General features: G+C 42.5%; 1 protein-coding gene across 1 annotated transcript; it reads right to left on the bottom strand.

Moving 5' to 3' along the window:
- Nucleotides 1-23,793: 23,793 nt before the first annotated feature.
- LOC147637840 (uncharacterized) lies at nt 23,794-25,752 on the bottom strand. The gene is made up of 2 exons (XM_086798952.1): nt 25,392-25,752; nt 23,794-24,858 (listed from the first exon to the last, which is right to left on the bottom strand). The coding sequence occupies exons 1-2, from the start codon at nt 25,733-25,735 to the stop codon at nt 23,907-23,909; spliced, it is 1,296 nt and encodes a 431-aa protein (XP_086655078.1). The 5' UTR covers nt 25,736-25,752; the 3' UTR covers nt 23,794-23,906.
- Nucleotides 25,753-25,757: the final 5 nt, after the last annotated feature.

A 25,757-nucleotide genomic window follows, 5' to 3' on the forward strand; every position in this document is an offset into this window, starting at 1 on the left:
AGAAGAAATAGGCATGGAGTTTTTTTTAGATTCATAGGCTTTCTCTACACCCTACAACACCCATACATCAAGCTAGAACACATTTACAAGTAGGTGATTCAAGCCTTGTTTGTATTTTTTTGAAAAATTAAAGTATATCTATCCTTTTTGTACAATTGATTCCTTGTCTTTTAATTTCATTCTTTTGTTTACATTCTATCTATTATTAAGTTAGATTGCTAAGTCAATTTATACAAGCCACAAGGAAGCCACTTTTAGATGTGGCTAGGAGGATACTCAAGTAATATAAAGTCCACAAAAAATATCTCTGAGGCTGGGATACAAGTATAAGTATATGGGATGTAGATTGAGCCACACTTTCATAGTGGGATTCTTACCTACTAGATCTAGATGGAGCCGCATAGCGCAAATCTATAAACTCAAGTTTAAGGAGGAGAAATGATGTAGGACATTATTAGAACCAAGTACATCCACATAAGATACATCACCTACAAAAGACTAGATGATCTATCTCTCATCAATTGATTTACAATTAATCTTAAGAGAAATAGGCTTCATAATAATCTCTAGAGGTTTAGGCATGAGTTCCACGAGGTAATAGACTTGGTAGATAACCGTTAAGACAAGTGTGTAGAAGACATCCACCCAAACCAAGAGACAAACATCATACAAAGTCTCATCTACTAAGGGTGCCCAGCTATAACCAACTAGAGTTCTAGTTAAGGACATGAGCATGGATTAGTTGGTAGAGAATATAGTTAATCATTTAGGCCAATAGAGGTAGGGATAGTCCTAAGGGTAACCTCAAGGACAACCCAAACCAACACCCACCCACATCTATTTCCACAAAGAGGTATTGTTTAAAACATAATTTAATGTTAGAATCATTCAAGTACTGCGTGCCCAATGCTGGATGCCTAGACATCTACAATTATGTGGTCACTGCTAGTGCTACGAGAACCATGCCACCACTCATTATATTAGTATAAAGGAAACCATGTACTAGGGTGGACTCAAGAATCACGATAGATGATGCCTATGCCAACGTAACTATTGTCTTTACCCATGCCACTAGTCACTCCTTAGAATGAATAAGCTCTAGTGTCTACATATCAAAACCTCTTACTGGACAAGGTATGTATAGAATCCCTCAATTGACATATTCACCTCTGGTACTACCACCCCAACCCAATTCATCCAATAACCACACTAGTCTAACAGTACTTGTCGATAACTATTCCTATAGAAAAACAAAATGAGGAACAAAAGATCTATGAGTCTTATGACCAATAAGATTCATATGAGCAACAATAGTGCAATCCATATACAAGTATCTTGAACACATGCATCACCCAAAAACTACACCTCTCTTTTAAAGAACAAAGGTTAAGGGACTCCAGCAATATGGTCCGTAGGCCACCGATGTAAATCTTTCACCAATTTAAAGCTTTCACTGGTGTAAAGGCCTACACCATATTTTAGAGTGCCCTCATAAACACCCTACACCAAATCCCCTAAGTGCTCTGAGTACTCTGAATCCTATGCCCAACCCTAACATAATTCCTCATGGAGTGTCCTCAAATAAAGACCTTGCACACCAAATCCCCTAAGTTCTTCAAGCACTCCAAATCCTATGCTCGACCCCAACATAATTCCTTATGGAGACACATGCTAAAAGTGTGGATGCTTATAAGCATTGTTCTAACAATGTGACGATACCTCCTGGTGGAAAAATATTCTATTGACACTTCAATGAGCATTAACTTATTAATCATACAAGGCAGACTCATTCACTCAGTCCTCCTTAATACCATTACAAGGTTGTAAGACAAGACGAGGGTGGTAGCCAAGGCAAGGTTGCCAATTATTAGTACAAATCCCATGCTTAACTTTAAAGAAAGCAAACAAAGATCCAGATGCTTAAGCCACACAGGCTATAGTAGCCCTTAAAAAGGATACTGAATAGAAGAAGAAAACCTTAAAGAGCACATGTCGTGGGAGCCCGTGTGCGTGCACTCCATGTGAACCACCCTTAACTGCGATAACCATTCACCTACCCTTAACTGCCACTACCCTTCAACTACCCTTAACAGCCATCCTTGACCTACCTTAGGCCATCATCTACCTTATGATTTTTTGTATGGGCATTCACAACTCGAGATTCTGAGCTACAATGAAAACCTTCTTTTCCTCTTTCCTTTTTTCTGTGTTTTCCTTTTCTTTACGCATAGTTCCCTATGAGGCCCTAACAAATTTGGCAACCCACGATGTCAAGAACCTCCTGTTAGAGATGAAGCTCACGAAAAAAGCGCTATTCACGGACTGATGAGGGCCCTGTCATTGCAGCTCACAAACTAGATTCTCTTGTTCTCTGGGAGGAAGTGCCTGACCTTCATGCTCCTCCTCCCGTGTTATGTGTGGCCGTTGCTCTACTCCCCTCCTGGAAGTAGTTTGTAAGAGGAAGGGAGGTCTGGGAGACGAGGGCACCGGTTGGCTGTCTCATTGAAGCCTAGGTCCCACTCTCCATGCAAAACTTTACACTCTTCTTGTGCGTAATTCCAATGAAGTCAATGGGTGTTGGGGGGCAAGGATTTGGGGTTGAGGCTAAGGTCTCCATGAAAGCTATGTGTGTAGAAATAGAGACGAACAGCGAACAAAGGAACAAGATGACAGTTGGTGCAAATACCAAGTATTGTATATTGATGTATGTATGACTATAATTTACAATGGCTCGACCTCTAGTTAAATAGAGGGAAGAGGTAGTTTTACGAGGTTGTTATGCTGTAAACGAACAAGTGTCCAGTGCATGTTGTTACATGCGGTTAGTATGGTGTAAATCATACTCCAACACTCCCCTGGTCTAAAACCAAATAGTGGTTTTGTGAGGGAATATGGATAGTGTATGCTATAACGTGCAAGTATGCTACATTGTTTGCCTGGATCAAACATGGCATGTAAATGCAAAGTGAGAGATGATGTGTATGGTCGCGAAGACGTCATCAACAGCTTCGTCTTCATCTTCATGTACAAAAGAGAGTGTGGTTGTGTGACAACCATGTCACGAACAAATCAGAGAAGATTGAAGGTTAACAATGATCCCCCCCGTCTTGTGTGAGAGGAGGGACGAGTCACCAAACCAAACTATGAAGTACGTCGAGCACGAGCATTGCTTGTCCGGTCAGCTCTCGAAATGTCGATGAAGTTGGCCATTGAAAGACCATACACATGCGAGAACCAATGAGGTTCAAGTGAGAACCCATAAAACCAAAGTAGATAAGCATCAAAAGATGCGAGCTGGTTACACAGCTTACCTTCAGGTGTGGGTGGGGGTTGGGTGAGTATGTGGGGGTGGAGCATAGTCGGTGAAGCTCTGAGTTGGGGAGGGTGGTTCTGCAGTGTAGGAAACAAGGAAACCCAAAAATGAGGTAAACCCAAAACAGGAAACAAAGTAAGATATCTCACCATAGAGGGTTAATTCCCGATTGCAGTAGCCCGGATGTGGATGGAACATGTTGGGCTGGCTGGATTTGTTAGGGTCCCCCTTATTAGAGACCAAATGTCCAGCATAACAGTAAAGACCTGAGATGCAAATAGACAGAGTAGTGAAAAAACTTCACCTGAGATGGAGTTCAAGTAAGGCCACGATATTCGATATCATGGATCACGGTTGAAGTTGACTGCAGCAACAAATGTTGGATGGGTTAGAACAACAAGAACATCATATGCAGCAACAAAGTGACCCATCTGTGGGGCAAACCAGAAGCAGATTTGGACTTGATCTCCTTCACGTGGAGACTCAAGGGGTTCAGGAGCCCCTTGGATTCTTGATCCATAGATAGCTTGATAAACTGAAGAATCTGCAAAGGCCTGCTCTGCTGGCAGGTTTGATGTAACAGTTGCAAAGATGGAGTCTGTGGACATGTTAGCTTGATAACCAGTGAGCTTGTTGACATGGGCAAGTGGGTGTGGGCTCCCAATGGATTGAGGGAGCCAATGTTTCAAGAGGTAAAGGTCTTGATTTCAGTGTTATTCGGGCTGGTTCAAGAAACTGGGACCCCCTTGCAAATGGGAGGATGGGGGCACAAAGAACATACGCGTGCCTCAGGGCTATGAAGGCCTGATCCGATAAAACCAATAGATCATTATCATGAGTCAGACGAGGTTGTGAAAATTCTGCTGTCAAGAAGAGACTCGATTGTGGAGTCTTCGAGCCACCATGGGCATGTTCTTTTGCAAGAGGAGACAGGGATGTCAATGCATGCACGATTGTTGCATGTGCAACAAAGGTTTGGGCGGCAGCCTCTCCTGAATACATTGTGTGTGCCTCTAAGGAGAGGGCTTCGATGGTAGGGGCCTGTGATGCACAAGCAGGTGAGGGTTGCAAAGAGACCGGCTGGGCTATTATAAATATGAGGCCCGCTAGGGAGATTGTTGTTGAGTGTCCCTCAGAGGGGCGTTTGATGCAGCTTATGCAATAATTACTCCCATTGGAAAATGAGGAGAAGAGTTTGACTATTGCAGAAGGGCAGCTGTTGCAAAAAATTGAGCCGCATTGGGGCCGTGTTTGAAAAACATCCTGTGGTTGCAAGGATGCCATCTAGTGCTGCAGGGGGACCTAATTTATTAGGGCCGATAGCAAGAACAGAGCCAGCATTAGCGCTGGGGTTGGAGACTGCTCATAGAGAGGCCATGGATGGCGTGTGAGGTCTCATCTCTTTGGAACAGGTGTAAGCGAGATGGGTAATAGCAAATGCACGTAGGAGCTCCCCATTGTTTGAGGGGGCTATTGAAGCAAAGTCTTCTTTGGGCTCAGCCCAGCAGAGGAAAACAGGACTGGCGTGAGCAAGCCAGCACCATGGCTGGTGCTGTAGATGTGGCTGAGTCGGCGACGGCAAGGAGGGCATAGAGGCCAGACTCGCCTGCAAGATGTGGACACTGGCAAGGAGTTGAAGCGAAAACAGGAAGGCTCCCAGAGGCTCCCAGGGAAAGCGATGATACCATGTAAGGATTCGGGATTGAGGCTAAGGTCTCCATGAAAACTGCGTGTGCAGAAATAGAGACAAACAGAGAACAAAGGAACAAGATGACAGTTGTTACAAATACCGAGTACTGTATATTGACGTATGCACTACTACTATTTACAACGGGTTGAACCCTAGCTAAATAGAAGGAAGAGGTAGTTACAAGGCTGTTATGTTGTACGGATAAGTGTCCGGTGCATGTTGTTTCATGCGGCTAGTATGGTGTAAACCATAAACATATTTGGCATCCGGTTGCTAGCGTAGGGCGCTTATCATCCTATCGATCGACATCAAAGTCTGGGGCTCCCCGCCTGTAACTCTTACAAACAGTTGTTGTTGAGTGTCTGGAAGCCGACGTTGGGGCCGAAGCCTATCTGAGTAGCTGGTTGGAGTGTGTAGTGCGCAGCATCCAAAGCTAGAGCTAGAAGCTGCCCAGGCTTCGAACCAGCAGCAGTACAAGAATCCGTCAGGGAGGCCTCTGCACAGTCGGAACAGATACAAGTCCAAGAGGGTAAGGCTGCCTGTGACAGTCAGGGGTCAGAGTATCCATCCAACTAGAGGAGAGTCGAACAATCATCCGGTGTCCGTAAAAAGCGGGCTATCCGACTCGCTGAATCCGAAGGCGGAGCAGGCCATCCGACTAGGTGTTGGAGTATCCATCAGTAGGAAGATCCAGTGGTGGACCATCCAACGAGAGGAGAGTCGAACAGTCATCCGGTGTCTGTGAAAAGAAGGCTATTCGACTCGCTGAATCTGAAGGCGAAGCAGGCCCTCCCACCTACTGGATTCGAAGGTAGGACACCTGATGAGGGCGGAGCATCCGACTGGCGAGGAGCCCGGTAGATCATCCCATTCGGAGTCTGGATCAATCGGTAAATCCGGATGGATGTTGCTCTGGATGCTGATTCGGGAGTTCTGTTGATGCTTTGCTAAAGTCGAATCCCTCATTGCCTTGGTTGTTATTACTGTGGCAAGACTACAGACGTTCAAGGAAATGCAATGGGCAGGTTTCAAGCCAGATAGAGCCACATTTTTCTCAGTTCTTTCTACATGCAGCCATGCTGGCCTTGTGAATATTGGTGTCAGGCACTTTGAGTCTATGAGCAAAGACTGTGGTCTAAGTCCAGAGTTGAAGCATTATGCCATTATGATGGACCTTCTTGGATGCTCCAGGGACTTCAAAATGGTAAGAAGCATGTTAAGCAGGATGCCAAGGCTTGCGGATCTGAGCCTATGGTTGTGCATGCTGGGTACATGGTCTACTCTGTGCCAGTGGAGCCAGTGGAGTGTGGACATACTTGTGGAAACATGGTTTTATGTTTTCCTTCTATATGATCATGTGTGGATGACACTGTATTTGATGGGTTCCCATCCTTGGCATATCGCCATGAAATGGTTGCACTGTAGTGAACGTAGATTTCGTTTCATTAGACGATGGTTTTGACGTGTTGGCGCTGAGACCATTGTCTTATGAAAAACTTGAGCTGCCTGAATAGCATCCTGAGCCATTTTGACTTTGTATTTTTTACCTCATGCTGATAGGCATGAGCTAGACCATTGATGAAAGTCCCACATAAGGTATGATCATATGATTTGGCTTTGGTAACCAATTGTCTAAACTTTTGCATATAATTGTCAAATGACTAATTCCCCATGCTATTTCTAACAAGCTTGGAAATTATCTCGAATTCATCCTCTGGTTGGATGAACTATTTTTTAAAGCCTTCTTTGAAATTCTCCCAAGTGGTAGGGATGGAATCTTCTTTGAAATTCTCCCAAGTGGTAGGAATGGAATCTTCTTTGAGATCCTTTCACCAAGTTAATGCCTTCTCTTTCAATAACCCTTGCACCATCTGTAGCTTTTGCATATCGATAAATGCATGAAAGGCAAAGTGTGTAGTCCATCAGTTGAGCCAAAGATCTACACATTCTTGAGTCTTCTCCTTTTTTTTACCGCCGTACACCTTTGGTGCAAACAACGGAGCAATTGTTTTTGTAAGAGCAGGAGGCGCCACTAAAAGAGCCTTTTGTAGAGTCTAGATCTGCACATTCAGTGATTCCATCTCGTCATGGTGTTTAGAAATAGTTGCTTCTTCCAGACACTCAGTTACTTTCATAAAATCACTCTTTCCAAAAACCTCCTCTTCTTCAACTTGAAATTTAAGATCTTCCCTTCCTCAGTTTGGATGATCACACATCTCATCGACATTATCATTGATCGAGAAATCAATGTGAGCCATGGTAATAACGTTCTCGAAAATCACGAATCACTTGAGCCAACTTCACTTGACCACCTTTGACCAAAATGATCCGGCAAATTAATTCATTGAAACTGACTGCACATAAGAAAAACTGCTTTAATTAGCATTTTGTGGGGTAAACAATCATGAAAACGCCATCTAGTATTAATCCAAACAGAAATAACTACTAATACAAGGCACACTCACATTTATTATATGCGAATAACCCGTATCTATCTAATGTCAGCACGTGAAAACATACTTAAACACTAAAAAGTCTCCGTAAAAATTAAATTCTTGGGAAAAGAGAATTATCATGACTTTTCTCTAAATTTTCCTATTTTTGTGGGCCTCAAAATTTACTAATTTTGAAATCCACCAAATCTTATCTTATGGCACTCCAAATCTAAATTTTCTAGAAAATGTTAGCGATAAAATTAGCCAAAATACAATGAGTATACAAAAAATACCAATTTCACTACTACATGTTAGCCTAATACCGGGGCTTATACCGGCGCTATTTAACGGGGTCTAAAAAAGCCTCGTCATCGGTATAAGCACCGGTATAAGCGCCGGAACAGTAGCGTCGGTATAAGCGTCGGGTGAAATACCGACGCCTATATCGGTTAATATACCGACGCTCACCGGGGGTAATACCGACGCATAAACCGGCGTCTATACCGGTGCATATACCATGTTATATACCGGGGTCAATACCGGGGTGTATACCGACTTTAATACCGAGAAAAGTACCGGGGTATATACCGACGCTGTAGCAGAAATTTTTTTTGGGCAGAATAGTGCTGCTTGGCTGTTGCCTAGCTGCCTGCAATGAGCAGGATCAACAACAGCAAACAGACAGCACCATTTTGTCTAAAATAGAGCACAAAAACAACCGTGCTCGTTTGCATATTTTCCTGATCGACAAACAAGAAATTAAATTAAACATTAATACTCAAGAATGTTTTGATCATATTTCATTAGTTTGAAGGTCATCTTACATCATGGTAATGCCTCCCAATTGACGGTCTCTCCTTCTTCTTCAAGCATCTCAAACAAGGCCACAAGGCCATGTTTGTGAGCGTACTTCTCCTCTCGCCTACTTGGTGGGCGATTCATGGCCAACTCCTGCACACACGATTAACAATTATAACTTTTAGAAATCAACATTTAGCCCACATACATACATTTAAATAAATAAAATTGCTACAAACACTTACGAATTCATGGCGCATGGTTTCGTAACCACCACTCCCGAGATGAGAAGCCCCTACTGTTTGGAGTCTTGCCCTTGCCGCCTCTCTTTGTTGTTGAAACCTGTCTGGTGTCTCGGTGAGCTCCTGAGCAATGGCTGCCCACTCCCTGTCATCTAGCCAAACAGGTTTCTCCTTCCCCTCTCTAAATGCGTCCCTCGCCTCTAACCTACGATGCCCCATCAAAATGCGAGCTGTATACTGTATCCACTCATTAGAGACGACATTCATAGGGTCAGATGGCTGGAACTCTTGCTTTATCTTTGTGTTTATATAATTTTTCTTCCCCTTGTCTTGCTGATCCCATTTAGTCATGACAGAGTCATGAAACTGTATAGTGCACAATTGTCGAATGCGTGTCTTCATTGCCTTCCCTGCACTATCCATTATTGGTGCCCCATCCCTAATTGTGTAAATCTTGCTGTTGTCATGGTCATGTGCACCCCAGGGAGTGGAAGGTGACCCTATGGGTGTGCTATCAATAGATGAGAGCGAAGGACGACGCTCACGTGGTGGTGGTGTCACAGCATCTTTGGCACTACCACCACAACAACCTCCCCCTGAAGACCTACTACGTGAGCGCCGTCTATGTGAAGAGGTGGTAGATCGAGCTGTAAGAGGAGTGGAAGGCTGTGTGGTATGAGGTGTGGGAGCTGCTGTCGTACCCATGGGTGTGGGAACTAGCGTCGGGAAGCCAGATGGTGAGGCAGATGTCCCTACTCCAGAACCCCAATAACTCTGAGCCATGGCTCTCTGCTCTGGAGTCATGGACGAAAGAAAACCATATAACTGCTGGGGACTCATGCCCTGCGGTGTAGAATTAAATGAGAAATCTGGACTGTAGTCGTAGGGCGGTGAGTCACCCATGGCCTGTTGGACAAAAAACCATATGACAAACTTGTGCGAAATGAAAATTACACGGTAAACAATGAATGAAAGAACCATAAGACAAACATTAACAATGATAAACAACATTGGTAAAACTATATCAACTTGCTCCTACAGTAGTGATTATGATGGTAAACATTAACAATGGTAAACAATGAAAGGACCTTCAATGTCATAAAACCATTACAAATATGTCATAACTATTTGCATAATCATTAAGATACATCATTTTAAAAATCATTATCTATTCTATCATCCTCATTAAGATCAGTAGCACCAAAGAGATCTATGTCTATGTACATTTCAGCATCCTCATCATTAAAAGTCCCTTGATGAAGGATGTCTTCATCATCTATGTCTTCTTCCTGCAAATTTAGCATCGTAAGAGATGCACGCAATACAGATATGTTGGCACCATTGTATAATGGAAGGCGTGCAAGTTTACGCATGGCCTCTTCCTCTGGTTCATAATTTGACCGTTGAGAATGTCGTGGTTGATGATCTTCATGTTCATGCTCCTCGAAGAGAGCTTCTTGTTGCTCGATGAAGGCATCCAACATTTCTTCCATTGGACCTTCTTCCATTTCCTGACCTTCTTCCATTCCCTCGGGTGCTGTTAATTGAGCTCCATCTGTCACTCCCTCCTGCGATATCCTCATCCTTTGTTGGGGACGAGAATTCACAGGCGCAATGTTATCAAGATGCGGCTGCACACTTGCTTGGTTGTACGATTGAAACCGTAAATTTTGCAAGCGCTCCATTGGAAATATGCCAGCGTCATGAACATGCTCGTTGCAAATCCTTCGTTTTCGAAAGATTTGGTACTTACATCGCATGCATGGACACGCTATTCTCTCTTCAAGATTGAGAGGCTCCATCTAGCAGGATAACATGTATATGCAGCTCATTAAACACAAATCATTTGGCTTCCTTGTTGGAAAAATTCCGCCAGAGTCTCCTTTGTAATTGGAACCAAATCTCAAATGAAAATGCAACTTCTCAAATCACAATGCAATACTCTTTGTATCCCACAATGTCATGAAAGATCATATGCACTCTTTGTCCATCAAAGCATTTGCAATATCCACACAATATGACGGAAAAGGGGCCCCATTGCCCAAATGCATCCACAAAGTCGATGGTGAGGATTGTTGAGGACGCGCGTTGAAGCTTGCCGATCTCCCGGCCAAGCTCTTCTCACCCCTTCACCGAGTTTTCCTCCAAGGTGAAGGTTGAGGCCATTTCTTCACACCGGTGTACCTAATCCCCCTTTGTACTGCTTTACCAAGCAATCACGGCACAAAGAGTTCAAGCCATTCTCCCCTTGGCCTCTCCAACCAATGCCAAGGTACCCTCACACATTGCTAGATTCTATAGAAACTTGAAGTGGTAGCAATGGTGAGTGTAGGTACAAAATGATGTGGATAATATCAAATGATAGAACAAGTTTGTTGGCTTACAAGTATTGAGCATGACTCATGCCCTTTTACAATTTAGAACTCATCAATAAAGCATGGACTCATGCCTCAATCCATCATCCAAAAGCTCCAACACAAACCAACAATTCACAATGCCCTCACCATGGCATTTGCATAAGCATTTGTTAACCACAATCAAGGCATTTGCAATTGCATTCCAACAATCCCTTTCACATAAGCCTTATGCACACGCTCTATGCAATTACGCTCTATGCATAAGCCTTATGCACACGCTCTATGCATAAGCCATATGCACACGCTCTATGCATAAGCCTTATGCATAAGCTCTATGCATAAGCCATATGCATAAGTCTTATGCATAATCCATATGCATAAGTCTTATGCGTACGCTCTATGCATAAGCCATATGCATAAGCTCTATGCATAAGCCATATGCATAAGTCTTATGCATACGCTCTATGCATAAGTCTTATGCATACGCTCTATGCAAGACTTATGCATAAGCTCTATGCATAAGCTCTATGCTATATGCCTTATGCACTATGCTAACCCTTAATCCCATCACCCAATGGTGTAATAAACATGATCTTGTTTTACATGGATAATAGATCTTACCTTGATAACATATATAAACTCTATGAATAAAGAGAATACCTTATGCATAGAAAAACAGAGCATAAGACTTATATGTTATATGTATAAGAGAGTAAAAACATTCAAAAAGCTTTCAACAAGAAGGCTACGCAAGCTCTATGTACAATGTCCATGCAAGCTTTCAAGAAACCTATTCATAGAGATTTTATAAGCTTGTAAGAAACCTATGCATAGAGATTTTATAAGCTTGCAAACTCTATGCATAAAGCCTATGCATAGAGCTTATGCATAGAGATTTCACAAGCTCACAAGCTCTATGAATAGAGCTTATGCATAACACTTGCAAGAAGGCTATGCATAGAGATTGCAAGCTTATTATAGGTTTTATGCATAGATATTAAATTAATCCTATGTGTAAGCTTACAAGAACCTAAAACTAACCCTAAACCATAAAACAGGGATGCAATAATTCATAGAAAATAGCATAAACAAGAAAAATTGAAAGAGGATCTACCTCTTTTTTGCAAAGCTGAAGGAGAGGATTGGTGAAAGATTGGTGAGGTGAAAGAGCTGCAAAACAAAATATTAAACAAACTAATTAGTAAATTAAACACAAGAAAAAGAACTAATACAAAACCCTAAAATCTCTATGCATGCATTAGGAGATCTATGCATACATAGAGAGCTCTCAACATGCATAGAGAGCCAAAAAAACACAAAACCCTAAACGTCCTAATTCTTAAATTAAAAAGTAAAAGCAATTGCAAGAACATATTAGGAGAAGGAGAAGAGGAGAAAAGAAGAAAGAAGGAGAAAAGAGGAGAGAGGAAAAAAGAGGAGAGAGGAAAAAAGAGGAGAGGGAGAGAAAGAGAAGAGGGAGAGAAAGAGACCTTCTTGACCTGTAACGCGCCTTCTCTGCGAAAAAACCAGAAAATAGGCTCTCGGCTGTGAAAAACTTACGAGCGCCGGTATATGCTACGGAATATACATCGGAATATACGTCGGTATATGCTACGGAATGTGCGTCGGTATATACGTCGGAATGTGCGTCGGTATAGGAGTCGGTATACGCGACGGGATACGAAAATTTGAAAAAACCCCGCCCTACTTGTCTCCTCCAACATTACGACGGACATACCGACGTTCGACATTTGCGTCGGTATTTTAGCGTCGGTATGCCCTCAAGCTCTTGTAGTGTTTTTAGGATTTTTAAAATATTTTTTAGAAATTTCTCTAAGTCTGGTAATTATAAAAAAAATTACCTCGAGAATCACGTCGATCTTGAAATTTTTCAATTTTGCGCGACAACTCTCAAATCCAATTAAAATCTCTAATTTTAATGGAGTTTCTAATTTTCTAGGCAAAAAATAGATTTACATGAAATCAAACGGTCACGGCGTCCGAACGGACACGCCACATGCCAAATGACAAACCCGGATATTCCAAAAATTGGAAAAAAACTTCATTTAATTTTTCATGAATTTTTAAAAAATTTAATTGTACCTTGAACGCACGAGAATATGAACGGTCAAAAATTTCAGAACCTGAATGGCGACCCCGGAATGCAGAAAGCCAAGGGTCATGGAAACCGAAAAGACAAGTAACCCAAGAATTTGAATGGTCAAAAACTTCAGGACCCGAAAGGCTAAAGGGTTCAAGGATTTTTTTTAAAAAAAATCATGAAAATTGAAGATTTCTCTTTTTTTTCAAAGCTTTGAATTAAAGCTTAACAAAGCTTCCTTTTAAATGTTTAACAAAGCTTTGAATTAAAGCTTAACAAAGCTTCCTTTTTTCAAAGCTTTGAATTAAAGCTTAACAAAGCTTCCTTTTAAATGTTTTCTTTTAGAAGAAACTAGAGGCCGGGGAGGGGGGTCAGGCTAGCGCTAGCTTGAAAATCTCTCTCTCTCTCTCTGTCTCTCTCTGTCTCTCTCTCTCTCTCCCAGTTGTGTGCGATTCAATGAGGTAAGCCGGGGGGGGGGGGGGAAGCATGTTGGAATTAGGGTTGCAGGAATGCACACACAACTTCAAGAAGATGAGGAAGCTTGAGCACAACACAGTAGTGTATTATGAGTGCCAAAAATGAAAGATGACCAACCCTAAAAGATAATGGGCGTATATACAATGCACGGGGGAAAAAAACCTCCTAGTGAGGGAAAAAGTGCCCCGGCGGTCCTAAGTGTGTTCACACACATCACTACTATAATATGGTAACAAATCCCCCCTGGAGTGATGCGGTGAACAAGAGCTAGCACTCATGTATAGGGAAGTGTCTAGCTATGTGGACGAATCCACAAAAGGGAGTAAGCCCAAAGCTTTGCGAAAAGCTTCAAACTTTTCACGAGGCAGAGCCTTTGTGAAAAGGTCTGCAAGGTTATCCTGTGTTGGCACATAAGCCAAACTGATCTCTCCTGCAGAGAGTCTCTCCCTGACATAATGGTAGTGCACCTCAATGTGCTTCGTACGAGCATGGAACACTGGGTTCCGCGCAACTGCCAATGCGCTCTGACTGTCAGTGAAGATGGTGGTGGCAGATGGCTGCCCAACACCCAAATCAGCCATAAGGCGTCTGAGCCACACACACTCAACCGTAGCTGTGAAAGCTGCCCTGTACTCAGCTTCACAACTAGAAGTGGCCACAGTAGGCTGCTTCTTGCTCAACCATGATATGCATGAGCTTCCAAGCATGAAGCAAAAACCACTCGTGGACACGCGTGTGTCATAACAACCAGCCCAGTCAGAATCTGAAAAAACATGTAAATCTGGCGGCAATGATCCCCCCTTGGGATAAAACAACCCAAGATGCCGAGTACCACTCAAATAGCGAAAGATACGCTTCACTGCCTGCCAATGCTTAATGCCTGGGCTATGCATAAATCTGCTCACCTGTGAGACTGCAAACTGAATGTCTGGCCTCGTAATGCATACATAAATGAGGCAACCAACAGCTGTCTGATAGAGTGTGACATCAAAGTGATCTCCAGCATCATGAAGACTCAACTTCAAACCTGTCTCCATTGGAGTAGCAATAGGCTTGCAGTCTTCAAGGCCAAATCTCCGCAACAATGTTTCAATATACTTTGTCTGACACAAAGCAATACCTCCATCACACTGCTTAAATTGTATCCCCAAATAATGATGCAAATGCCCCAAATCTGACATCTCAAAAGAGGCATTCAAATCAGCCTTAAAATCAGCAATATGACTCTCATTTGGTCTTGTGAGCAGCATGTCATCGACATAGAGAGCAATGATTAGATGTACACCATCCACACGTTTAACATACAAAGTGCTTTCTGTTGGACTATTCTGAAACCCATGTGCAGTCAAATATGCATGTATTTTTTCATACCAAGCTCGTGGAGCTTGCTTTAAACCATATAAAGCCTTTTTTAACCTGCACACTTTGTTTTCCTGCCCTCTTTGAACAAAACCACGAGGCTGCAATACATACACCTCCTCATGCAAATCTCCATTTAAGAACGCAGTCTTTATGTCCAGCTGATGTACATTCCAACCATTATGAGCTGCTAATGCACAGATGCTACGAACAGTGGTCATACGACATGTGGGAGCAAAAGTCTCATCAAAATCAATGCCCTTCTCTTGAGCATAACCTTTTGCAACAAGCCTAGCCTTATGGCGATCCACTGTGCCATCAGGCTTACGCTTCAATTTGTATACCCACTTAGTGCCAATGGCCTTCTTGCCAGGGGGCAAGTCACATAAAGACCATGTACTATTCTTCATAATAGCATCGTATTCTGCTTGCATAGCAGCCATCCAATTTTCTGAACTTTGTGCCTCATCAAATGAAACAGGCTCACTTTCATCGCACATACTAGAAACAGCCAATGCATAACAATCTGACGCATAAGAGGCACCATGAGAGCCAGAACGAGTGCGACTAGACAAAGGGGCATCCAACTTGCTGTCACGCAAAGTCTGCACCAGCCATCTAGGCATATTCCTAGAGCCCTCAATCTCTTGTCTCTCATCCTCAAGTGCATCATGCACATCTGCATCAGATATAGGCTGATCTGTGCCATCATTTAAAACCTGCATAGGCTGAAAAACTGCCTCATGAGGTATTGCACTTGACTGTGCACCACTGAAAAGAGGCAACAATGTATCATAGACATCACGTGAGCTGATATCTGTCTCCTTAGTACATGAAACCAAGGGCTGAACTGCATCTTCCACAAATACAACATCACGGCTAACCAAAATGCGCTTTGTCTGTGGATGATACAAACGATAGCCTTTGCTCTCAGCACTATATCCAACAAAAATACATTTGACAGCTTTGTCATCCAATTTTCTGCGATGTTGCACAGGCACTAATGCATATGCCAGGCAACCAAAAACACGTAAATGGCCAACAGATGGCTTGCGGCTATGCCAAGCCTCATATGGAGTGACAACCTGTAATGCTTTGGTGGGACACCTGTTTAGTACATAAGTGGCACACATGACAGCCTCAAGCCAAAAACCATGTGGTAGACTTTGACTCTTAACCATACATCTTGCCATTTCCATGAGAGACCTGTTTTTTCTCTCAGCCACACCATTTTGCTGTGGTGTATACGGCACTGTACATTGGTGTTTTATCCCACGCTCAGCCAGAAATGCATTAAATTCTGAAGACATATACTCCCCCCCTCGATCTGAACGGAGGGTGCCCATCTTACTTTCTGACACATTTTCAGCCATAACCAAAAACTGTTTGAAGCACAAAAACACTTCGGACTTTGCCTTCAAAGGATATACCCATGCATGCCTGGTAAAATCATCAATGAAAGTCACGAAGTAAAGGTAGTTTCCAAATGATGGAGTTTGCATGGGACCACAAACATCACTGTGAACAAGCTGCAATCTGCGTTCAGCTCTCACTGATCCATCTTTGGGAAAGGAAGCACGCTGCATTTTACCCAATATGCAGCCCTCACAAACATGCTTGACAGGTGCCTCAAGCTTAGGCAAAGAAGACACCATTTCAGATTTCTGCAGGCGCAGCAAACTTGCAAAATTCAGATGACCAAAACGTGCATGCCACAGTTTTGCATTTGAAATAGCCTGCGTATCCATAATAGCACATGCTGAATCCTCTACACATTTGCCATCCATATTGAGCTTATACAGCCCTCGACATAGTGAACCAGATGCTACAATGATGTCACCACAAGAGAGATCATGAACAGTACATCTGTCATCCACAAATTTTACAACCAAACCTGTTTTGGCAAATGCGGAGACTGACAGCAGATTCTTTTTGATCCCTGGCACATACAATGCATCAAAAAGTGTAAAGGTGTTGCAATTTGCAACATTCAGCACAATCTGTCCAACTCCTTTAACGGGATAAGAGGAGTTATTGGCACAAGTGACAGTATTCCCTGTGGGAGCAGACTCAAGGAAAGTGAATAAACTGCGCTGCGAGGTGATATGCTTAGTGGCACCACTGTCAAAGTACCATACATCTGAATCTACTGCAGACATACATGTGTCATGCAAAGATGGGTCATAACTGCACTGCGCATTGAATGCCCATTCTGTATCTTGAACAACATTAGCAGATTCATTGTTAGAAGGAGAGGCATCTGCAACAGCCATACCAGCCTCTTTCTTCTTAGCCTCTTTCGCAGCACCTTAGGACACGCTTTGATGACATGATCATTTCCCTTACAGTACTTGCAAAATGTCTTCTGTTTGTCACCCTTCTTCTCATCTTTGTCTTCCTTCTTTGGTTGCACAGCATTTGCAGATTTCTGCTTACTAGAAGAAAAGCCAGCTTTACCTTTCCCGCTTCTCTGACTAGCAACGAAAGCTTGATCTGCGACACGCATAATATTCCTGTTTTGCCTTGACTGGTCTTCTTGCAGCAAAACAGAAACTAACTCCTCAAATGATAAGGCATTGGGATTGCCTTTCATCATCAAGCGAAGAGTGGAAGCAAAACCCTGATAAGAATCTGGTAGACCATTCAAAACAGTCTGCACAAGTGAACTGTCTGACAGGATTTCATCTGCAGAAATGAGCTGCTCTTTGAAATCCTTGATCTTTGTCAAAAAGCTATCCATAGAATCACCTTCGTTCATATGCTCACTCTCCAACTGTTTTCGGAGATAAGCAACACGAGCCTCATTTCTTGCCTGATACAATGTGGCAAGTACATCCCAAGCATCCTTAGAAGTCCTGCAGGAGCGAATATGTGGGATAATGGTACGTTTGACAGACAACGCAATCAAGGCATGAGCCTGCGCATCTCTACCATCCCAACGAATCTGCTCTGCTGAAAGTGGTGGTTCTCGAACAGCTGCTACAGCACTTGTGCCTGCACCATCATCAACAGTACCTGTTTCTGATGTGTTTGCAGCATTCCCAGCCACAATAGGACGTGCATCAATACCCTGCACAATGTTCCATAACCCCTTTGCTACCAATACATGTCGCATCATATATGCCCACAATGGATAGTTGGTGCCATCCAACTTATCCTCAGCAGCCAACATGCGGAATACATCATTGTTGTCAGCCATGGCCAATGACTGTACTACTAGATGTAAATGCTGTCTGTAAGAGGTAAACCTGTATAAAATCGACCTGTGCTATGTAGCACAGCCCAAAACAGACGAATGGGCACCTGTCCTGCAGATTTTAATCTTGACAGAAAATCTGCACAGTAGGACGATTTTGCCTGCGCAGTACTTGGAATGCAAAAACGGAGGGCGAAATGACTTCAGATCAAAATTCTGAAACGAACGAGCCCTACGGGCCCTCCCACGGCATATACTAACCTGCAGACGCTCGTGAAACCTCGTTGCAATCGGAGGAGATGAAGCGGCAGGTGCCGGTGATGCTGCCCGGGAGGAGGAAGCCTGCTCTGATACCAATTGTTGGAATTAGGGTTGCAGGAATGCACACACAACTTCAAGAAGATGAGGAAGCTTGAGCACAACACAGTAGTGTATTATGAGTGCCAAAAATGAAAGATGACCAACCCTAAAAGATAATGGGCGTATATACAATGCACGGGGGAAAAAAACCTCCTAGTGAGGGAAAAAGTGCCCCGGCGGTCCTAAGTGTGTTCACACACATCACTACTATAATATGGTAACAAAGCATAAGCTTGATCTTTCCCCACCCCTTCTCCACCTCAACACCCTCCTCCATCAATTCTCTCATCTCCTCTTCTCTTCCTCTGCTAACCATGTATATTATCCACTAATTAAGTTGGTTAACCATGATTATTCACTAATCAAATCTACTCACATAAGGGGTGTTCGCTACACGGGAGAGAAAAATTGATAGAAAACTCTGATGAGAGAGATAGAAATTATGCCGTGCACACGAGAGAGAACTCGATGCATCAACACTCTGTTTCCACTGATTTTTAGTAGAAAATCGATGGAAATTTACTAACATGATTGTGGGAAACCCACAAAAATGCTTTAAAAATGTTTATTTTACCATAATTTAAATGCTCTAAAATTTCCTAAATAATTAGAAAAATTTCCTAAAAATTTGTAGAAATGTAGGAAATTCTTTCTACCAAAAAATACCTACAGTAACACGGGTAATATTTTGGTAAAAAATCGATAAAATGCTTTTTTTAACCATAAAAATAGAGAAAAATAGCATTTTCACTCACAAAATTTCCCCGCATCATCGATACGTCCATCCAAGTTGAGAAGCACCATGTTTCGACTGCCATATTGACATTCCTAATGCATGGGCCACCAAAGCAAACCAAAAAACAACATTTTTTGCTTAGTAAATATTAAGATTTACTTTAAAAATGCTAAAAATTTAGCATAATAAGAAAATTAAGAGTAAAAAAAAACATAAAAAATTAACTAGAGACCGCTCTGATACCACTGTTAAAACCCTAAAGATTTCTCTAGCTAATCACTATGCATAAACACACTAGGCATATACTCATCCACCCGACTATCCCTAAGTCCAAGGGTGCACACATCACCATAATGAAGAACCACACACCTAACCTTGGTTTCCCATACCACAATTAGGTAAGTCTTCAATCCAGCAGCACATAGCTCTAGTATGAAATGGCAGGATAGTAGATACAATGCTCTACGCAAGAGAACATCCATTAAGAGTGTCCCATGTCCCTATTATATAGGAGAGCTCTCAAGTGACTCTTGACTCTCCATTTCCATGTGTAACCCTTGGTGCTTGACCCTACCTCAACCCAAGGTTAGGTCTAACCCCTACCCCACTAGAGCATGTTCCCATGCTCCCATGCTTACATGCCTAGGGTGGGTTAGCCTCCTAGTATATGCACATATAATGTGCTCATAGCAGTGCTAATGTTAGCATAATCACCAAGGATTACTCAAAAGCCTAGGGTGGCCCACCACTTGTAGGCACAAGCTTCATTGGTGAAGCTTTCCTCCCAATGGGAACACACCAAACCTTTAGGCATCCTTCAAAAGGGAAAAATTAAGACCTTTAAACTAAACTTCCACCACATATTTATGGTACATGAGGAAAGCCAACATGGTTCATGGTTGGGAAACCAATCATATTTGTGTATGCAAATGGCAACTTGTCCTTGTTGAAGATAAACTTACAATAAGTTATTGGGTAGTGACGATGAGAACCATGACTATGAAGCTCTCCTAGAGCCTAATGACTAATTTGAGCATTGGGTCCACATCTTGGCAACCATGCACACTCTTCCACAAAATCTTGAAACACGATTTTCTTGATAGAACAAAACAGAAAATCACCTCCTTGTTCGTGCTTAGTGTAGCATCACTTTTGGGGGCGAGAAACCATCCAAACAGAGAGCATACCACAAGAATCCCAAGTACGATCAAATGATCAAAGAAGATCTAGACAAGCTCATTGATGCACGATTTGTGTTTGAAATTGAGTACGCCAAGTGGGTGTCACCACTAGTAGTGATCGTTTTCAAAAAGAACAAAAAGCTTAGAGTGTGTAATGTATTTCTACATGGTTACTTATAAGAGGAGGTCTATATGGTGCGACCACCAGGATATGAGGACCATGTACATTAAGATTTTCTTTAAAGATTGCTTAAAGCCTTGTATGCTTTAAAACATGGACCTAGAGCATGGTCAGCCACAAAATAGGAGAGCATCTTACTAGACTTCTTAGCATCTTTTTCAATTTATGTGAAAAAGACAAACATGAGAGTTATTCTAGTAGTAGTCAACTATGTTGATGACCTGATTGTCATAGGGAATGGTGTTGTTGCTATTCATTTTGTGAAAATACTTCTTTTAAAAAAAGTTTGAAATGAAGGATTTGGGTGAGTAGTGATACTTCCTAGGTATAGAGGTGATAAGATCACATGATGGGATTGGCTTTTGCAAAGGTAACATCCATACCATGCAGGGTGTGCTTGGATCAAGTATACCAAAGAGATCACTAAGACCACTAAGATAGAAAATTCCCGATGGGCTATCATTCCTTAAAAAATGTAATGTCACAAAGATAAGAAACAACACCAACCTATGTAGCATGGTATTGCCACTCATGCCTTATGATGAAGAAACTACAAAGGTTGTGATGATGGGGGCCATGTTGCCACCCACCATCACATCCACATAAAGAAGAGGTTATAGTCCCTTGCCACTAGAGCCTTTACCTCCAAAGTCACCAAGCTAATGTAGACACAAAGTAATCATCAAAGAAAATGTGCATAGGCTCACAAGCTCCAAGATGATGTATTATATCCATCAAAAGAACCATACTTAGAATGTCCCATAATGCACATAGTAATGGACCCACCACAAAGAAATGACCTCCACCAAGAGTTGATGAAGTTTTCCACCAAGGACCATAACATAGATGTGTTCCGATTAGACCCATGAGGAATCACAAAGGAGCTACCAAGAGTTTCCACCAAGGATCACATAGAAGCAACAACTGAGTTGATATAAAATCACCAAGTAGAGGTGCACACTTGTGCTCACGAAGTAACCATGTCTCCATGTACATTCAAAAAGATAACCATTACAAAGAATGAAGTATGCATGGCCATCACATAGGCTTTGGCCATTACACATATACATAATGTGTTCATAGAAAGGAAATGTCACCACACACATTATTAAATAACAATTTCTTAAATCCCCTCTTGTAAGTCCCTCAAATACAAAATCCTCTCTGTGTACTAAGGTGCTATAAATCTATAGATGTCCCCCAAGTATGTATGTATGTATGCATGCATGATTTATACATGTTTGTATGTGCAAACATATATTTATCTTGAACCCACATGAGACCACACGCAACCTTACATATTTTTAAGTACAACTTGGCTAATCTAAAGAAATTGTATTATTGTGAATACATTTTACCACAAAGAAGAGAAATGGAGTCACATATCATGAACAAAGTAGAATATATATATATATTTTTAAAGGTTACAACTTCAAACCGTTTATGCATTAAGGGCTCTAGAATTAAAAAATTTAAAGGTACTGATTAAATAAATTTCAAAAAACATTTGAGCCACGTCTTCTTTTTATTATACAATTTTATAGTTATATTGCTTTATATGCATATTAAAGTCATTCACATGAGTTTGGAGATAAAGCAAACATAAAATTATAGATGTTAAAAGCGGAGGTTTTTACTATGACATATGTCATTAACTTAAAGGAGAAAGTAGCCTTATGTTACTCAATGCCTCTAAATAGACCAAAATTGTAAAGAAATGGCATGCCTATTGGGTTGGGATAGAGACACACACTCTCTTTCTCTCTCTCACACACACACATTTTAGTTTCGTGAAAAGCTCATAAATATTATAGAATTAATCATTTTATTCAATAAAATATGCTCATTACGTTTGTGTAGCAAGTGGAGTATATTAAGCTTTCTATTAGTAACAAGTAAATTTGTAGCAAGTTTGATCTTTAGTTTTGTAACAAGTGGAGTATAATCATTTCTAGTTTTCGTTTGTGCATGGAAAAAAATTAACTTTTTGCATCCGATTTTTCTCTGAAGAGGAAGACCCTTCTCTGGCTCTCGTATATAGACAAAAGTTTTATTGTTGAGACATGAGAATGAATGATTAAGGATATGATTAATATGTCTCCAAAAATATCCTTGTGAAAGACCTTAGAAGGAGCCATGCTACCTTGGATAAAGCCTTTGGAGTGACACCATTAATCTTAATTCGGATACCCAAGCATTGTGGTTCAATGATGTAATTTATTTTTTAATCCCAATATTATGAAAGGCTCACAAAAACCAACTTTACGCTGTGTCAAGCCATTAGTGGTGTGGTAAGCAAGCTTGCCACAAAAATTAGGAGTCAGGACGCTCAAAGTATTTACTACCATAAATCACTAAAAGTTGTGTAGGAATTCAACGAGAAGTTGTGAATCTTCATTGGGCAACGTCAATCAATTGCTCGATGGGGTGAAGGTAGTCCCATAGAGTACACACCCTATCATATTAAGCCTAATGTCAATTGCGAATCCTTCAATCTGTAGATTATGATCCTTGTGCACCGTTTTCCACGTTCAAGCAGCCAATGTTCGAGAACACGAATGTGGACGTATGTCTCCACTAGCTTCGTGGATTCTATCAGGTACCTTCATGCACGAAGCTAGCTCCGGACTTCTGAGAAAAACCAAGTCACGGAGGTGTTGAAGTATGGTTTACATCCACCATACACATGCATGCGCCATGCGTACATGCATAGGTGCCCACACACACCTAACCAACCCTCACCGGACACTTGTCTTGTGAAAGGCAGTTGCTCCAGCTATATATACACATGTAATCTCGTACATCCAATATAGTAATACAGTCTTAGTATTAACACCACACTCATGTCATCTTCCTCCTGTTTGTCTTTCACCAAGCTCTGTTCTTGTTTTCTCTCTGCCCTGACAGAGTAGCCATGGCAACCTTGTTCTTTACCCCTTTACCTCACAGGAGGGTTTTACTGAACGACTCTCACAGAATTGGGGGGGATTTGCGAATGTACGTAATTCACATCATGACTATGAACAAGTATTCGCGATTCGGACTCACCCCCTGACCGTGTGTTATTCATATCCTCACAATTGAGGCTTGAGCCATAACCGTCTATTGGCCTCCGGCTACGGTTTCACGCGCCTAGGTGCACCTGCCCTAAAAGACAAGCATATTTCGCATCAACATATGATCCTTGTGTTGTTGAGGTGAAGAGGCCCATGGATGCACAAGCATCTAGCAAGGTTCTTTGCACTGGACCTTCATGCAATGTCGCACGCAGCGCTGAAATTAATTTGCAACTCTGCCTCGGACTTCGAAATTGAAGGCCTTGCAGGTGTCGACTTCGAAATTGAAGGCCTTGCAGGTGTCTGATCGCCCAACCCATGACCCAGTAGAATTTTCTTGGAGTGGCCTTGTGAAACCCAGTTTACCTAAGCTAAAATTATGGGTTTTTGAAGCTTACACTAGACTCTGGTAGGATTCCGTATACTAGTTAGTGTGTAGACTGTCATGCAAAGTAGGATTGACAGGGCAAGCCCTGGACATTGTTATTTCCCTAGCCGTTGTCGGGTGCAAGCATGGTGGAACCACTTGCCAAATGTCCTTAATCATATTGTATAGGTACCATTTGGGCTTGTCCACCCAGAGCATCAACTGGCTAGCCCTGCCCACACAATCAAAATCAGAGGAGCCAAGAACTGTGAGTTTGCTGTTAAGCAAAGCCCATCCCTTTTCAGAGAAAAGATGTTGATATAAGTACACCCTCCTCAGTCTTCCAGCTTCTCTCATCAAGGCAATCAATAGGATCTCCCCGTCCACCTGAATAATTTTGAAGCGAGCACGAAGGGATGTTGCTATCACTCTTGGTAGATCAATGGTTGTCCAGCTTGAGTCATGATACTTCATGGTAGGAAGTGCTCCTTGCCGTTTGGATAAAAAGCCAAGCCTACCATCTTTGTAATAAAAACTAGCGCGCCACCTGGGGCTAATTTGTGTGGCGAAATCCCAAGCTACTGTGTCTTCGGTTTGGAAGGATATCTCTTTATAGTTATATTTCTCTATGAGAACGTGCTCTGGCTTTAAGGTAATGAGCAAGACCGCATGGCCGCCGGATGCTGCAGGCGCACTTTCCATGCGTAGAAATCTAGCCTCTGCCACTGAAGGTGATACTACCCTGCATGGGTTGGGTATAGATATCACGAAACTTGTGAACGTTTTGCTAATGTAAAGGGACAGAGACCGAAACGATGCCCAGCAAATCAAGCTCCCCACACCACAGAAAGGCCGGAGATCGCTATGGCATTTCCTCGCTGGAGAAGAAGAGGAGCTGGTTGACAAAAGTGGTAGCCAATGCCATTTGTTGAGGTTCGGATCAAAGGCAGCCGATGCAATATTTGTCTCTCCCGAGGTGCTGCAGTAGAACCATGGCAAATCTCGGCACCTGATAGAAAACACAGGGAAGTTTTAAATCGATATGCATGAAAGCTCATTTTGTGTGTGTGTGTGTGTGTGTGTGTGTGTGTGAGAGAGAGAGAGAGAGAGAGAGAGAGAGAGAGGGGAGTGGGTCGGGTGTATGTGTGTGAGAAAAAGAGAGAGAGAGATCGGAGAAGGGGTCTGTGTGTGTCTGTGTGTGCGCGCGCGCGCGCGCATGTACTGTGTGTGGGAGAAAGAGAGAGAAAGAGATCGGAGAAGGGGTCTGTGTGTGTGTGTGCGCGCGCGCGCGCGCATGTACTGTGTGTGGGAGAAAGAGAGAGAAAGAGAGGCGCCGATCCGGCAGTAATTACAGGTTTTGAGCCAAGATCTCACTTAGAAAGTGCTAAGAGAGACTGATGTGTCTCTCTATTTTCAAGGTCATAGCCAAGCCAGTACTGATCAAGTGCAGGGAATGGGAGTCGATGGGGGGACATCCAGATAACTCGATTCGGAGCTGCCCAATGTGTACATAGTTCAAGAGAGAGATGTTTGATGCCTTACACAATTGGTCTGTTGATCATAAATATTGGGGTGCGGTAAGTGCAGTTGGCCTTGTTCCACTTGCGGCACACTGCGCGCATCCGGATCAAGTCCTTGATGTAGAGTCTGCCCAGCACCTGGTGGAAGAGGAGTTCCGGAGGGAAGTCCCTCCAAATGGCCGGGTCCATCACCTCCTCCCGCCCCTCACGATCACATTGTGGCCCTTGCTTGGGGCCAACCCTAACCCTAATCTTTCTTACCTTGCTCGCATTGACGTTCGACCCTTCCTTATTACTGCCGCCGCCACCATCATCATTGCCTTCAGGTCTTCTCCTCCGCTTGTGAAGGAGCGCCGGGTCCTGCATTAGCACCTCCGGCTGCGATTCA

Source organism: Cibotium barometz, chromosome 6 (genome assembly GCF_041138505.1).
Source record: "Cibotium barometz isolate CiBa-2024 chromosome 6, ASM4113850v1, whole genome shotgun sequence".
NCBI classification, from domain to species: Eukaryota; Viridiplantae; Streptophyta; class Polypodiopsida; order Cyatheales; family Cibotiaceae; genus Cibotium; species Cibotium barometz.